This window comes from Chiloscyllium punctatum, chromosome 48 (assembly GCF_047496795.1).
Source record: "Chiloscyllium punctatum isolate Juve2018m chromosome 48, sChiPun1.3, whole genome shotgun sequence".
NCBI lineage: Eukaryota > Metazoa > Chordata > Chondrichthyes > Orectolobiformes > Hemiscylliidae > Chiloscyllium > Chiloscyllium punctatum.
In genome coordinates, this window is record NC_092786.1 from 20163095 (window position 1) to 20177855 (window position 14761).

Consider the following 14761-nt stretch of genomic DNA (forward strand, 5'->3'; position numbering starts at 1 on the left):
TCCCAGTAAGAGGCCCAGCAATCACTTCTCTAGCTTCCCACAGAGTCTAGGGTATACCTGATCAGGTCCTGGGGTTTACCCACTTTAATGCATTTCAAGACATCTAGCCCTTCAACCTCTGTAATATGGACATTTTTCAAGATTTCAGCATCTATTTCCCTACAGTCTATGCATTTTAAATTTTCATGGCAAAGTTGCAGAAATCAAATTTATCTTTAAAAAATGGTAGTTGTGGTTTTGAAAGTTAATGTGGACATTTTACTTAAATTCATATCAATAACTTAATGCTTTCCTCTGTAACAGCACATATTATCTGAAGGGAACTCAAGTGCTTTACCAAGAAATTGGTAGAATGTTTGGGATGGAGTTGTGATTGTCGAAGATGTTTTTTGGTAATTCTTCTTCAAACTTAACACTTTTATTAAATTTAAGCAGGTAAATTGAGTATTAGTTTTCATATATGTTTTATGTGTATCTTTAACTCCAAGAAGTTAACTCATCAGATGTTGTTTATATCTGATTACGCACAAAGTTATGTTGCCCTATCATCCCTGACTTCACGAGGTGTGTGGCTACAATTGTAAGCAAAGAAATTTACAGCTTTCCTCCTTAAGTTAATAGCCCTGCACAGCAGTGCTGCTCCCTATCTCTTCAATCATCTCTCCGTAATCAATTTAAACTCCGAATATTTCTGTTTCTCCAAGCATTCTACTTTGTTAGCTCTGACCCCTTGTGCGTTCCCCTTTCTGGCACCAAACCATTGACACCTGGAACCTCTGTCTGTCTTTGTCTCTCTCTTTGTAGTTTTGACACTATTTCCAAGTAAAATTTAAAACACAGTTGGAAAATGTTCCAGAAGAAAGCATCATAATAATATGGTTTCATGTCAGTGTTGTGAATATAATTGTGCATGTTTAATACATTGCAAATCCTGGGTGGGAGTTCAGGGTAGCACAGGTTCAGTGGAGATATCCCAACTGATTTTAGTTTTTGGGGTGGGGGTTGTCTTCTGAACAACTGGGTGAACAACTGTTCAAGTGATGTTTTCTGCTCATTGGCATCACTTCATTGCTTTCTCTGCAGGGGTGTATTTGGGGGAGAGGTCTTAGAGTTGTCACCTTTGAAATTTATTTGTTTTTGATTTGGTTTATGCTTGTTACATCTAGCTAGGTACAGTGAAAGGGTTTGTTTGGCCCACAGTACAGGCAGATCACACCATTCAAAGTGCATAAGAGTAATACAGCAGAGCTAAGAATATAATGTTATGGCTGCAGAGAGAGTGCACAAAAAGCAAAACCGATATTAAATTTAAAACTTGAGAGGTCCATTCAGAAGTCTAATAACAGCATAACACTTTGTAGTGTCAAAACTACAAAGAATAAATTCAACAGTCCTTGAATTTGTTGATATGTGTATTGAAGCTTTTGTATCTTCTGCCTGAAGGAAGAGGTTGGAAGAGATTATAACTGGAGTGGGAGGAGTCTTTGATTATGTTGGCTGCATTTCCAAGGCGGTGAGAAGTGTAGATGGAGTCAACGGATGGACTGGCCTATGTTCATAGCTCTCTGCAGTGTCTTATGGTCCTGGGCAGTGCAGTTGCCATACCAAGCCATGGTGCATCCCGATAGGATGCTTTCTATGGTGCGTCCATAAAAATTGCTAAGAGTCTTTACAGACATGCCAAATTTCCTTAGCCTCCTGAGGAATTGAAGGTATTGTTATGCTTTTTTGACTAGTGCATCAATATGGGTGGACCAGGACAGATTGTTGGTGATTGTCTCTCCTCGGAACTTGATATTCTCAACCATCTCCACCTCAGCTACATTGATGTAGATGGGGTATGCCCTCCCACTTGCTTCATGAAGTCAATGACCAGCTTTTTCATTTTGCTGATGTTGAGGGAGAGATTGTTATCTTTACACCACACCGCCAAACACTCTATCTCTTTTCTGTATTCTGTCTTGTCAATGTCTGAGCTCCGGCATACAACATGGATGTTGTCAATGAACTAGTAGATGGAGTTAGGACAATATTGGTCTGTACAAGGTGCTTAAGTAGGAGGCTGAGTACACAGTCTTGTAGGCCATCAGTGTTGAGGATTGTCTTGGAGGTGGTGTTGTTGCCTATTCTCACTGGGGTCTGTGGGTCAGGAAGTCGAGGATACAGTTACAGAGGATGGAGCATAGACCTATGTCTCGGAGTTTGAAGATTACTTTGGTTGGAAGTATACTGTTGAAGGCGGAGGTGTAGTCAATAAGAGGAGCCTGATGTAGGTGTTCTTGTATTTCCAGATTTTCCAGGGATGAGCGCAGAACTTGAGAGATGTAGTCTTTACCAGTAAATTACAATTGTTTGTCCCCCAATTAGATTTGCTTTTCTAAACTTCAAAACCTTAAGACAAGATGAGATGAATCATAAATGGATATCCGTGACACCTTATTTTTCTTCAGCAGCTCAATGTGTTGCAAAGGAACATTGTTTGATTCTTCTTCAACCCTCCTTTTTTTCTAAGTTTTGCATTTAGGTGAAAATTGTTCGTCGGAGTGATTTGTCTCATCCCCCAATGATTTTACTTCCCAAAGCTTCAAAGTTACAAAAAGGAATGTATCAGAGTTCAAGGCAACCGCAGATGCCAAGCAGAATATTTTTGTGAAACCTAAGTTTGAACTGATAGCATAAAAATGATTGGTAGTTTTTTGTGTTCCTGCATTACCACCTCTGAACTGTATTATTTCTTAGAAAGATCCTGTGTGCATTTTTCTTTTTATCTGATTGTGCACTAGAGGATGACCAAATATTGCACAGGAAGCTGATCTGTTTTTAATGAGTGAAGCAGTCTTGCTGAGTTCAGCAATTGACTGCCTGCTTCATGTTTGATTTTAAAATAGACTCCAGTTCTTGATGTAACACAGACTCTCTGTTTTATCTCTATTTCACAAATTTGGACAACTGTGCTCTTGTGAGTCGTGGATCAAGACAGCAATTAGATTGTACGTCTTCCAGTGAGAATTGATTTGCAAGATATTAAAATCTATTTTAAAACTAGATTTTTATCATTGTACAAGTAATTTAAAATAAAAAGTCAGCAGAAAATGTAACGCAATATTTTTAAAGCAATTTTCTGATAGTGGCTTGTCAGAACTGTGATTTACAACCACTGTGGAGAAAATCACATCCCATTCTTTAAATTGCAATCTTATGTCTTAGTGATAAGGGTGTGTTTCACATGTATTTTCTCCCTTAGCCTTTGATTTTACAGCTTAATCAGTAGAATCCTTTTAATTTATTGAAGCAGTAACACTATAATTCTTCTCTTTTATATGTTCAGCATTCCTTGAATGTAAGAGTGATGAGACAGCCCCAGTGATTGTGTTTATTTGCAAGATGTTTGCAGTTGATTCCAAGGCTTTGCCCCAAAATAAGTTAAGGTAAGTTTGAAGCAAGAGACATTACAGTTGAAAGAAAGTTTTGTTTAGTAGAAAAGCCACATTTTGTGGCCATTTTCTTTCTCTTTGCAAAGCAGATTGCATTTGAATATAAAGAGCTTCTAGAAAGAACATGTTTCACTGTTCCATTAAACAAAACCCTGGGGGACAACCGTTTCCTGACATTTTCCATGGCAATGTCTTAACCAACCAGAGTTGATTTATCAGATTTGATTTTAAACCAATATTTTGCTAACTGTTCCCTTGTGCATTACTTGTGGCAACAACACTACCAAATCCTATTTACCAACTAAACAGCTTCTTTTGCAGTGTAAGTTGTTGTTGCCTTAGAGATTTGATATTCTTGTGATTCTGTCCTGATGAATGCAAAATGAAAGTTTTGACGACATGTTTCGTTTTTGCATCAATATTCAAGTTCTAATCTACCACGCGACTTAATGGAAGCATAGAACATACAGCGCAGTACAGGCCCTTCGGCCCTCAATGTTGCGCCAACCTGTGAAACCAATCTGAAGCCCAGCTAACCTATGTTCCATTATCATCCGTATGTTTATCCAGTGACCATTTAAATGCCCTTAAAGTTGGCGAGTCTACTACTGTTGCAGGCAGGGCATTCCACACCCCTACTACTCTCTGAGTAAAGAAACTATCTCTGACATTTGTCCTATTGCTATCACCCCTCAATTTAAAGCCATGTCCCTTCGTGCTACCCATCCCCATCCAAAGAAAAAGTCTCTCACTATCCATCCTATCTAACCCTATGATCATCATGTGTGCTACTGTTAGAGATGATAATAGTTTCATTTGGTTTCTACAATTAATATTTCCATTTTCTTTTACATTTACTTGTTTATTTCTCCAGTGAATGATTTTTGGTAACTTTTAATGTGAAGATACAACGCTTGAATTAATTTTCCTTTTATTTATGAATGCAGTAGTGAAGCACATTACAAAATGTTTTGTAAAATCTGTTGGCTGAAAATTTCCACTTCCCTACCTGTTTTTGGATAGATTTTAGGGTGGCAAATGCAAAATGATAATTGGGATTGTTGTCTGGTATCATTGTTGTTTTTGCACGGCTTTTGTTTTGTTTAGAGTTTTGCACTCCATGTTTGAATCCTTCAATCAGGTTTCCACCCTGCCACAAAATCAGAACAGCTGTTATTAAAACAAACAAATAAAATCCTCCAAGACTGAGGCAAACACCCTCCTCAGCCAGTGTGCAACCTTTGACACAACTGATACCCATCCTCCTGCAATATGTCTTCACTGCCGTCTAGCTGGGTGGAACTGCACTTCACTGGGTTCATTCTTATCTCCATAACCATTGCCAAGTATTAATTGTATGACTTCTCTTCTCATTCCTGCACCACGACATCTGGTGTCCCATAGCAATCTATCCTAAACTCCCTTCTATTTCTCATCTACATGCTGCTCCTCAGTAATATCATCTGAAACAGAGCTTCAGCTTCCACAAGTACGCTGACGATGCTGACCCAGCCTTTCCTCACCACCATGTCTCTCATTACCTACATTGCTCGTCAGACATCCACTACTGGATGGGAAGAAATTTTCCCCTAACAAAATATGAGGAAGTCAGAGTGCTCACTCCCTGCCAAAACTGTTTCCTAGCCACTAAATTGATCCTTCTCCCTGGCATCTGTCTCAGGCTGAATGAAATTCTGTAATATGTGGTTTGATGCCACATTGCATTTGGATTCCTTATCTGGACAAGGGGAAGGCAAAGACAAGAATTGACTTCAGACTTAGACTTCAAAGTAATGCTATTTATTCTGTATTGATACTAAGAACTCTATTCTTGGTTGTAATGGATATCAGTACCAGACTCTGATTTTTATTACATTGAGTCATACAGGATAGAAACAGACCCTTCAGTCCAACTCCTCCATGCTGACCAGATTTCCCAAACTAAACTAGTCCCACTTACCTGCATATGACCCATATCCCTTGAAACTTTTCCTATTCATTTACCCATCCAAATGACTTTTTAAATGTTGTAACTGTACATGTCTCCTATGACTTACTCTGGCAGTTCATTCCATATATATACCACCCTCTGTGTGAAAAGATTGTGCCTCAAGCTCCTATTAAATCTTTCCACTCTCATCTTAAACTTATGCCCTCTAGTTTTGACCTCCCCAACCCAAAGAAAAGCACCTTTGCAGTTCACCTTATCTAGGCCTCTCATGATTTTACAAGCTCACCCCTCAACCTACTGCATTCTGAAACCTCCTGAAAAATGTCCCAGTCTGTCTAGCTTCTCCTTATAATTCAACATCCTTGTTCATCATCTCTGCATTTTCCAATTTAATAACTTCCTTCCTAAAGAAGGGCAACCAGAACTGAGTGCAGTACTCCACATGTCCTGTACAGACACAACAATGACAATACTCAATGACTAATCTCTCTTTGTGCATTCATGTTGATGTGCTCGCAAGACTCTTTCTTATTCTAGAGTGATCTAACTCTGTCCATTCTGTCCTATTTATACTTAGTGTGACATTATCCTTTTGAAGAAGTATACTTTGCGATAGATAAAGGGCAACCAGGGAATGTATGTGCTTAGATTTTCAAAAGGTGAATAATAATGTCATATCAAAGACATTTACGAAAGTTAAAGCTGATGGTGTAGGGGATAACACATTGGCAGGGGAGAAGATTGGCTGGCAAATAGGAAGCAGAGAGTAGGAACAAATAGGTATTTTCCAGGTGGGCAGAATATTTCAAGTGCTGTGCCATTGGGATTGGAGCTGGAGCCTCAAGTCTTTACAAGTTATATAAATGGCTTGGATCAACAGTGTGGGGGTGAAACTTATTGATTTTATAACTAGTTCACAGAAGGTTTACTAGACCAATATTTGTAATGATCAGATTGTGTTATGAGGAAAGACAACACAGGTAAGGCCTGTAACCTCTGGTCAGATGTGATCTAATTAAAAGCAATTAGATTCTGTAGAGACTTGCCCATGAATATGGAAAGGATAATTCTTGTGGGACAATCTAGAATTAGGAGCCATTGCTTAAGAATAATGCTTGCCCATTTGAGGAAACATTTGTTTTCTCCACGGGTTGAGAATCTTTAGAATTCCCTTCCATAAAAGCCAATGGGTGCAGAATTTTTTAATATTTTTAAAGCAGAGATCAACAGATTCTTGATTACCAAGCAGCTGAAAGATTAGCAGAGATGTCATGTTAAGACTAAAATCAGACCAATCATGATCTTATTGAATGGTGGAGAAGGCAAGGAGGGCCAAGTGAAACTCCTCTTGTTTCTTGTTTGTGTTCTCAACACAACGTTGTTCCTGAAGCCTTTACACAAGATAAACAATTCACAATCCTGGTGTCATGTTGACCCCAAGATGTGTTTCTGATTACTGTCCATGCCATTGTTAAGGCCACCTATTTTCACCTCAGTTATATTGCCCAACTTCGTTCCTGCCTCAGCTTGTCTACCTAGACCTTGACCTTTGTAACTGTAAACCTGACTAATGCAGTCCTGGGCAGCCTTTCACCCTGATAGCCCTCGGTACCCCAAATTAAATGGTGTAGTTCAGCTGAGGCATGATAATTCAATGGCTTATATACGTTTAACCTCATCTCTTAGCTTTTGTACTTTGTGCTTCTGTTTAAAAAGTTTAAGATTCCATATACTTTAATAGTTTTATCAGCTTCTCCTGTCACGTCCAAAGATTTGTGCAGATGAATCTAATGATCTCCCTGTTCTTCCATATCTTTTAACATGGTGTAATATATCCTCTCTTCATGCTCCCAAACAAAATGCAACAAGAATTGATGTTTAAGCAATTCTTTGGCAAAAGCCAGGTCATTTAATTAAGTCTGACAGCTCAAGGACAGGATTTACATGTATTTGGAAAGGCATGGACTGATTAGGGATAGTCAGCATGGCTTTGCACTTGGGAAATCATGTCTCACAAACTTGTTTGAGATTTTTGAAGAAGTAACAAGGAGGGTTTATGAAGGCAGAGCGGTGGACATGATCTACATGGACTTCAGTAAGGCATTCGACAAGGTTCCCCATGAAAGAATGGTTAGCAAGGTTAGATCTCATGGAAAACAAGGAGAACTAGCCATTTGAATACTGAGCTGGCTCAAAGGTAGGAGACAGAGGGTGGTGGTGGAGGGTTTGGTTTTCAGACTGTAGGCCTGTGACCAGTGGAGTGCTACAAGGATCAGTGCTGGGTCCGCTACTTTTCATCATTTATATAAATGATTTAGATGTGAACATAGGAGGTATAGTTAGTAAGTTTACAGATGACTCCAAAATTGGAGGTATAGTGGACAGCGAAGAAGGTTACCTTAGAGTACAACAGGATCTTGATCAGCTGGGCCAATGAGCCAAGGAGTAGCAGATGGAGTTTAGATTAGATAAATGTGAGGCAATAATTTTGAGTTTTGGAAAAATCAAATCTTAGCAGGACTTTCTACTTAATGGTGAAGTCCTAGGGAGTGTTGCTGAATAAAGAGACCTTGGAGTGCAGGTTCATATCTCCTTGAAAGTAGAGTCGCAGGTAGATAGGATAGTGAAGAAGACATTTGATATGCTTCCCCTTATTGGTCAGATTATTGAGTGTAGGAGTTGGGAGATCATGTTGCGCCTGTACAGGACATTGGTTAGGCCACTGTTGGAATATTGCATGCAATTCTTGTCGCCTTCCTGTGGGAAGGATGTTATGAAACTTGAAAGGGTTCAGAAAAGATTTACAAGGATGTTGCCAGGATTGGAGGATTTGAGCTATAGGGAGAGGTTGAATAGGCTGGGGTTGTTTTCCCTGGAGCGCTGGAGGCTGAGGGGTGACCTTATAGAAGTTTATAAAATCATGAGGGGCATGGATAGGATAAATTTACCGCTGGGATGGGGAAGTCCAGAACTAGAAGGCATTGGTTTATGGTGAGAGGGGAAAGATATAAAAGGGACCTAAGGGATAACATTTTCATGCAGAGGGTTGTACGTGAATGGATTGAGCTGCCAGAGGAAGTGGTGGACATAGGCACAATTTGCAGCATTTAAAAGGCATTTGGCTGGGTATATGAATAGGAAGGGTTTGGAATGAAATGGGCCAAGTATTGGCAAATAGGACTAGATTGGGTTAGGATATCTGGTTGGCATGGATGAGTTGGACCGAAGGGTCTGTTTCTGTGCTATCAATCCCTATGACACTCTGGCTCATTTTGGAACTTGTGCTAAATATCCTATTTACTAAGTTGTGCTAAGTATCCTGGTTACTGCAGATGATCTGGAAATTGTTCCTTATTGGCTCAAAGAAGAATTTTAATTTAGTGTTCCAAGAGGATTGGTACCTCTGAGCTGATGTGTACACGCCCTTGCAAATTCTTCTTCTGAAAATTACTTTCATCGGACTTCTAAATCTGCTCCAGCCAACAGTGTCAGTATGTTGTCATACTCCATGTGGAACAGAATTTGTGGTAAATTAAATCTAATTTTCCATTGCCACATTCCAAAGACAGTTTTTACTGATATCCTATTTGATAGCATTCATTAACCATTACAACAGGACCTTGCCACAGTATGATGCGTTGGCCAAAGTACCCTACAAATAATAGTAAACCTCTGGGAATTTTCCTTTCCTAAAACATACTGCTTTAGTCAGCTCCTTCTGTGAAAAGAAAGACAGATTGTCGACTTTAGTAAGATCATCTTCATTCTTTGAATAGAAACACTATTCTTTTGCCGTATTCAGGCCTTTCCTACTATGTAGTCTCTTCTGAGCATTAAATTATCTGGCCTTGAGGCAATGTAATATTACTAAGTTGCCACAATCAGATCAAAATTAACTAACTTGCTCGTATGATATCTGTCTTTACAAACATTGCTACAGGTGTAAATGTGACATATTTACATGACTCTCACTGGTTCATAGAGATCAATCAGAGGAGAGATGGTATCATGCTGTGAGGACTGTGTTTTCACAAGGATTGAAGATATTTGGCTTGAGGATAATAGTGTATTCTAGTCAGAAATGCTTTTAATCATAACTTTTAATAACAAACTATATAATGAATAATATATTTATTGTCAATGTAAAATAGATGGCTTTAAAGTAAATTGAATGAAAACTCTTAATAATGAAAGCAATCTGATCGGGGAAAAATAGCATTTAGTTAAACTACCAAGTGCAGTTTGAATAAATTTAAGACAAACTAAGTTTAAAATTTGCAATTAAAATTACAATTTTACTCCTGAATATGATTGTGCGTAGTTTTAGTAATTAAAGGTGCATAAACTTTTGTAACAATATTTACTTGCAAACTAATTCATTTCCCAAATTGAACAGCACTTGAGGAACAATGTTTTGTGTGTGAACTGGTGGTTTTTGACTCTTGAATTTATTGCATCTTATTTTGTTGACATTGAAGTATGCTGTCTTTTCTTGTTCATTTTACAAGTGATTAACTTTAAGCAGTAGGAAAAGATGCATTGAGTTCTGGGCCTTTGATTTTCTAAATTCAGATATGTATTAAAATTTTGATTCTGAAATTTATAGATGCCACTGTCAATATTACAACTGTTTGAAGACAGTGTCATTTTTTTGCTAAGTTTTAAGTTTATTTAAAAATTCTTTTTTGAAACTTCTGTATTACCTAGTGTACCAATTGTGATCTTCCGCCCAGTGCCAGTCTGTCATCTAAGAAGTCATCGTAGGAGTCAGGCTTCCAGCTCTCCAAGGTTGCTAAGGATGCAACATGTAGAAAGTAGAAAGGAACAGGCCAATAGTTTTCCGTAGTTTTTCTGACCTTTAAAAGTTGGTCATTTCCAAAAGTAGGAGTTGGGTATGCACAAGTAACCGTAGATCAGTATCCAGCAACAGTAGTCTTGTAATTAATATATGGATTTCCTGTTTTGATTACTTCCTGCACATGGAGTAACTGGGCATTCTGTTAAAGAGATAGAACAGATTTAAAGAAGAACTTTGCCTTGTCTTGGGATGTCCCAAAGTGCTTAACTGTTAATTGAAGTAAGGCTACTATTGTTGTGTAGGGATACTGCCCTTATTGACCAATTTAAGCATGGCACAATCCCAAAAATAATAAGATAAATAATTAGTTAATCCATTTTATTAACATTGTTAGAGAGTCATAGAGTCATAGAAATGTACAGCATGGAAACAAACTCTTCGGTCCAACTTGTCCATGCTGACCAGATATCCGACTCCAATCTAGTCCCCACCTGGCCCATATCCCTCCAAATCCTTCATGTTCATATACCCATCCAGATGCCTTTTATATGTTGCAATTGTACCAGCCTCCACCACTTCCTCTGGCAGCTCATTCCATTCACACACAACCCTCTGCTTGAAAAAGGTGCCCATTAGGTCTCTTTTATATCTTTCCCCTCCTACCCTAAACCTATGCCCTCTTGTTCTGGAATCTCCCACCCTAGGGAAAAGATTTTGTCTATTTATCCTATCCATACCCCTCATGATTTTGTAAATCTCTATAAGGGTTATTTTCCATGTCCTTTTCCACAGTAAATACTGATGCAAAATACTCGTTTAGTATCTCCCCCATTTTCTGTGGCTCCACACAAAGGCCGCCTTGCTGATCTTTGAGGGGCCCTATTCTCTCCCTAATTACTCTTTTGTCCTAGATGTAGATTTGGTCTATCCTTTTCCATCACTATTTTAAAACTAATAGAATTATGGTTGCTTGCCCCAAAGTGTTCCCCAACTGACACCTCAGTCACCTGCCCTGCCTTAATTCCCAAGAGTAGGTCATGTTTTGCACCTTCTCTAGTAGGTACATCCACATACTGAATCAGAAAATGTTCTTGTACATATTTAACAACTTTCTCTCTATCTAAACCCTTAACACTATGGCAGTCCCAGTCTATGTTTGGAAAGTTAAGATCCACTACCATAACCACCCTATTATTCTTACAGACAACTGAGATCTCATTACAAATTTGTTTCTCAATTTCCCTCTGACTATTAGAGAATCTATAATACAATCCCAAAAAGATGATCAACCCTTTCTTATTTCTCAGTTCCACCCAAATAACTTCCCTGGATGTATTTCCAGGAATATCCTCCCTTAGTACAGCTGCAATGCTATCCCTAATCAAAAACGCCATACCCTGTCCTCTTTTGCCTCCCTTTGTATCCTTCCTGTAGCATTTGTGCCTGGAACATTAAAAGCTGCCAGTCCAATCCATCCCTGAGCGATGTTTCTGTAATTGCTATGATATCCCAGTCCCATGTTCCTAACCATGCTTTGAGTTCATCTGCCTTCCCTATTTGGCCCCTTGCGTTGAAATAAATGCAGTTTAAGTTATCAGTCCTACCTTGTTCTCTGCTTTGTCTCTCCCTGCCCTGACTGTTTGACTTGCTTCTCTTCTCAACTCAGATTGATCTCTTTCCTCCCTATCTCCTTGGGTCCCAACACCCCACCTTACTAGTTTAAATCCGCCCCAGCAGCTCTAACAAATCTCCCTGCCAGTATATTAGGCCTCTTCCAATTTAGATGCAATCCGTCCTTCTTGTACAGGTCACTTCTACCCAAAAGAGATTCCAATGATCCAAGAATGTGAATCCTTCTCCCATACACCAGCTCCTCAGCCACGCATTCATCTGCTCTATCCTGCTATTCCTACCCTCACTAGCTTGAGCACCAGGAGTAATCAAGATATTACTACTCTCAACGACCTCCTTTTTAAATTCCTGCCTAACTCTCTGTAATCTCCCTTCAGAATCTCTACCTTTTCCCTTCCTTAATCGTTGGTTCCAACGTGTACAATGACCTCCTGGTGGCCCCTCTCCTCCTTGAGAACATTCTGCACCCTTTCTGAGACATCCTTGATCCTGGCACCAGGGAAGCAACACACCATTCTGATTTTTCACTGCTGGCCACAGAAACGTCTGTCTGTACCTGGGACTAGAGAGTCCCCTAACAGAATTGATGTCTTGGAACCCAACGTACCCCTCATTATCTTAGAGGCAGTCTCATTAATAAAGACTTGGCTGTTCGTGTTACATTCCCCTGAGAATCCATCACCCCCTACAGTTTCCAAAACAGCATACTTGTTTGAAATGTGGATCGCCACAGAAGACTCCTGCACTATCTGCCTACCTCTGTTCCCTTTCCTGGATTTAACCCATCTATGTGATTGTATCTGAGACTTTTCCCCCTTCCTATAACTGCCATCCATCACATCCCCTTGCTTTTGTAAATTCCTCATTGCCTCTAACTGCCTCTCCAACCGATCCATTCGATCTAATAGGATTTGCAACCAATGACATTTACTGCAGATATAATCCTCAGTAACACATAGACTCTCCCTAAGCTCCCAAATCAGACAAGAAGAATATATCACTCTACTAAAGGCCATTTTTGCTCTTTCACAATCTACAGACCCAGTAAATAGCACTGTCTTATTCGTCTACAACACACTGCTCCAGGTTAAGTGAATACTTATGGCTTATATTTTAAGTTTAAACAAGAGACATATCTCAAAAAGACATATAATCAAGAAAGAATTCTCTACTCACTATGCAGAATTACTGTAAAGCCACACTTAAATATTAGCTTCTGTTTCTGTGCTGTGACCTCTCCCAAACACATTCCTCCAAGATTAGTTGTGAATTTCACTGTTTGTTAATTTTCCCAGACGCACTCCAATGTTGGGCCATACATGAATTCAAACAGCAAAGGCAGTAACTGTGCAGGTTCACTGCTGTGTCAGTTAGCAGTGTGGGTTTCTTTCACTCTCTCTCTCTCTCCTGCATTGACCTCACCATGTCTGTTCTTCTCCCTTTTAAAACTGCTTTGTTTTGCCTTTTTTTTCCAAAGTTCTAAAACAATGCAACAGCATATAAAACAGTAATTGCTGTTTCTGGAATTCGAAGAAATCACCTCCTGCACCTAAAATACCTCAAAAAAAAAGAGTAGTTGTTGCAGCCAGAAATTTTTCCCATCCTTCCTCTTGGATTACCAAGAGAGAGACCAAACTGATGAGAGAACACCCCATTCTTCTTTGCATGTTGCTGGGGATCTTCTGCATTTATCTGAACAGGCAAAATCTCAGCTGAAAGATGAATTTGCTGACAGACCAGTATTCTTTTAGTGCTTAATGCTACATTGAAATTCTTCGTCAGGTCAACACTCATAACCCTATGATTACAGAAGTTAATGTGGCCCAGGCCCAGGTTATTGTGCCTGAGGTTGTTATGCTGAGGGAGTGAGATTTTTTTTAATGGTGAAATGGAAGATCACCATAGCTTTGGGTGCAGTGGGATGGGGGAGGGGAATAAAGGTTGGGGATTGTGGAGGTTAAGCAGGCGAATTTATTATACTCTAAAAGGGGGCTACAACGGCATGGGAGGATTATTTTGGGGGAAGAGAGAGAAATTAATGTTATTTTGGCCACAAGCAGGCTATCATGGTGGAAGAGGTCTTATTAAAATTCCAGGGGTTTTTGTAAAAGGATGGAAGTTAGATTTATTCTGGGTCCAAGGTTATTGTGATCAGTTTGTCTTGTTGATGTAACCATGCAAACTTGTTGGTCACCTGCCATATTCAGCGCCGACTTAATATCCTGCCATGAGCTACTTTTTCTGCAATCTTAAGTTGCTAATGTTTGTCAGTATTCTTGATGAAACTGAAAATGAGCTTTCTGCTAACCCAGTGCTAAACTATACTGCTGGATTGTGTGTTGTTTGGAAAAGATTCCAGATAGTCTGTGTTTTGACCCAAATAATGTTTTAAAACCATGTCAACCCTGACACCAACAAATAAGCAGTCATTTAGGTCATACAAAGCCTCATATAAATTTTCCAGAATAATATCTGCCAGCTAATAAAAGTCAATCAGGGCAAGATCTTTTTAATTATTTTTGCATGAGTTAGAAATCCATGTGAACAGAAATATTTGTGGTGTTTCCCGTGTTTTAAAGGGAAAAATTGTAAGCCATGTCCAGTTCACAAAATGGTTTTCAGACATTGGACTTCAAGCCTTCCTCCAGCCCACATTTACATTACCATTAATTTTTGCATGAAGTTTCTATGTTTTCTCAGATAAAGAGAAACTTGTTTTGGAACATGGTGAATTGCCTAAATATAGGACATTGTTGTTTCAGATTGTATCCATCATCGTGAAATTTAGACAATGGAAACCACAGTCAAAACAAATGGTGGTGAGCAGCATATTTGGCAATGCTCAGCAGCAAGTCTGTAGGACTTGATTCAGTGCCAAGTGTCACCTTGTACTTAAACATTCAGCAAATAACCTATTGTAACTTTCTTCCATCCAAGTGTGGATGC

The 14761-nt window shown here is 39.2% G+C and overlaps 1 protein-coding gene across 2 annotated transcripts in view; it reads left to right on the plus strand.

The window, feature by feature from the left end:
- Positions 1-14761, plus strand: part of efl1 (elongation factor like GTPase 1) — a 265863-nt gene that overhangs the window by 82072 nt on the left and 169030 nt on the right. For both annotated transcript variants that reach the window (XM_072564794.1, XM_072564795.1), the window contains one exon: positions 3329-3428. In XM_072564794.1, coding sequence (XP_072420895.1) covers positions 3329-3428 — 100 coding nt within the window. The remainder of the gene's footprint in view (positions 1-3328; positions 3429-14761) is intronic.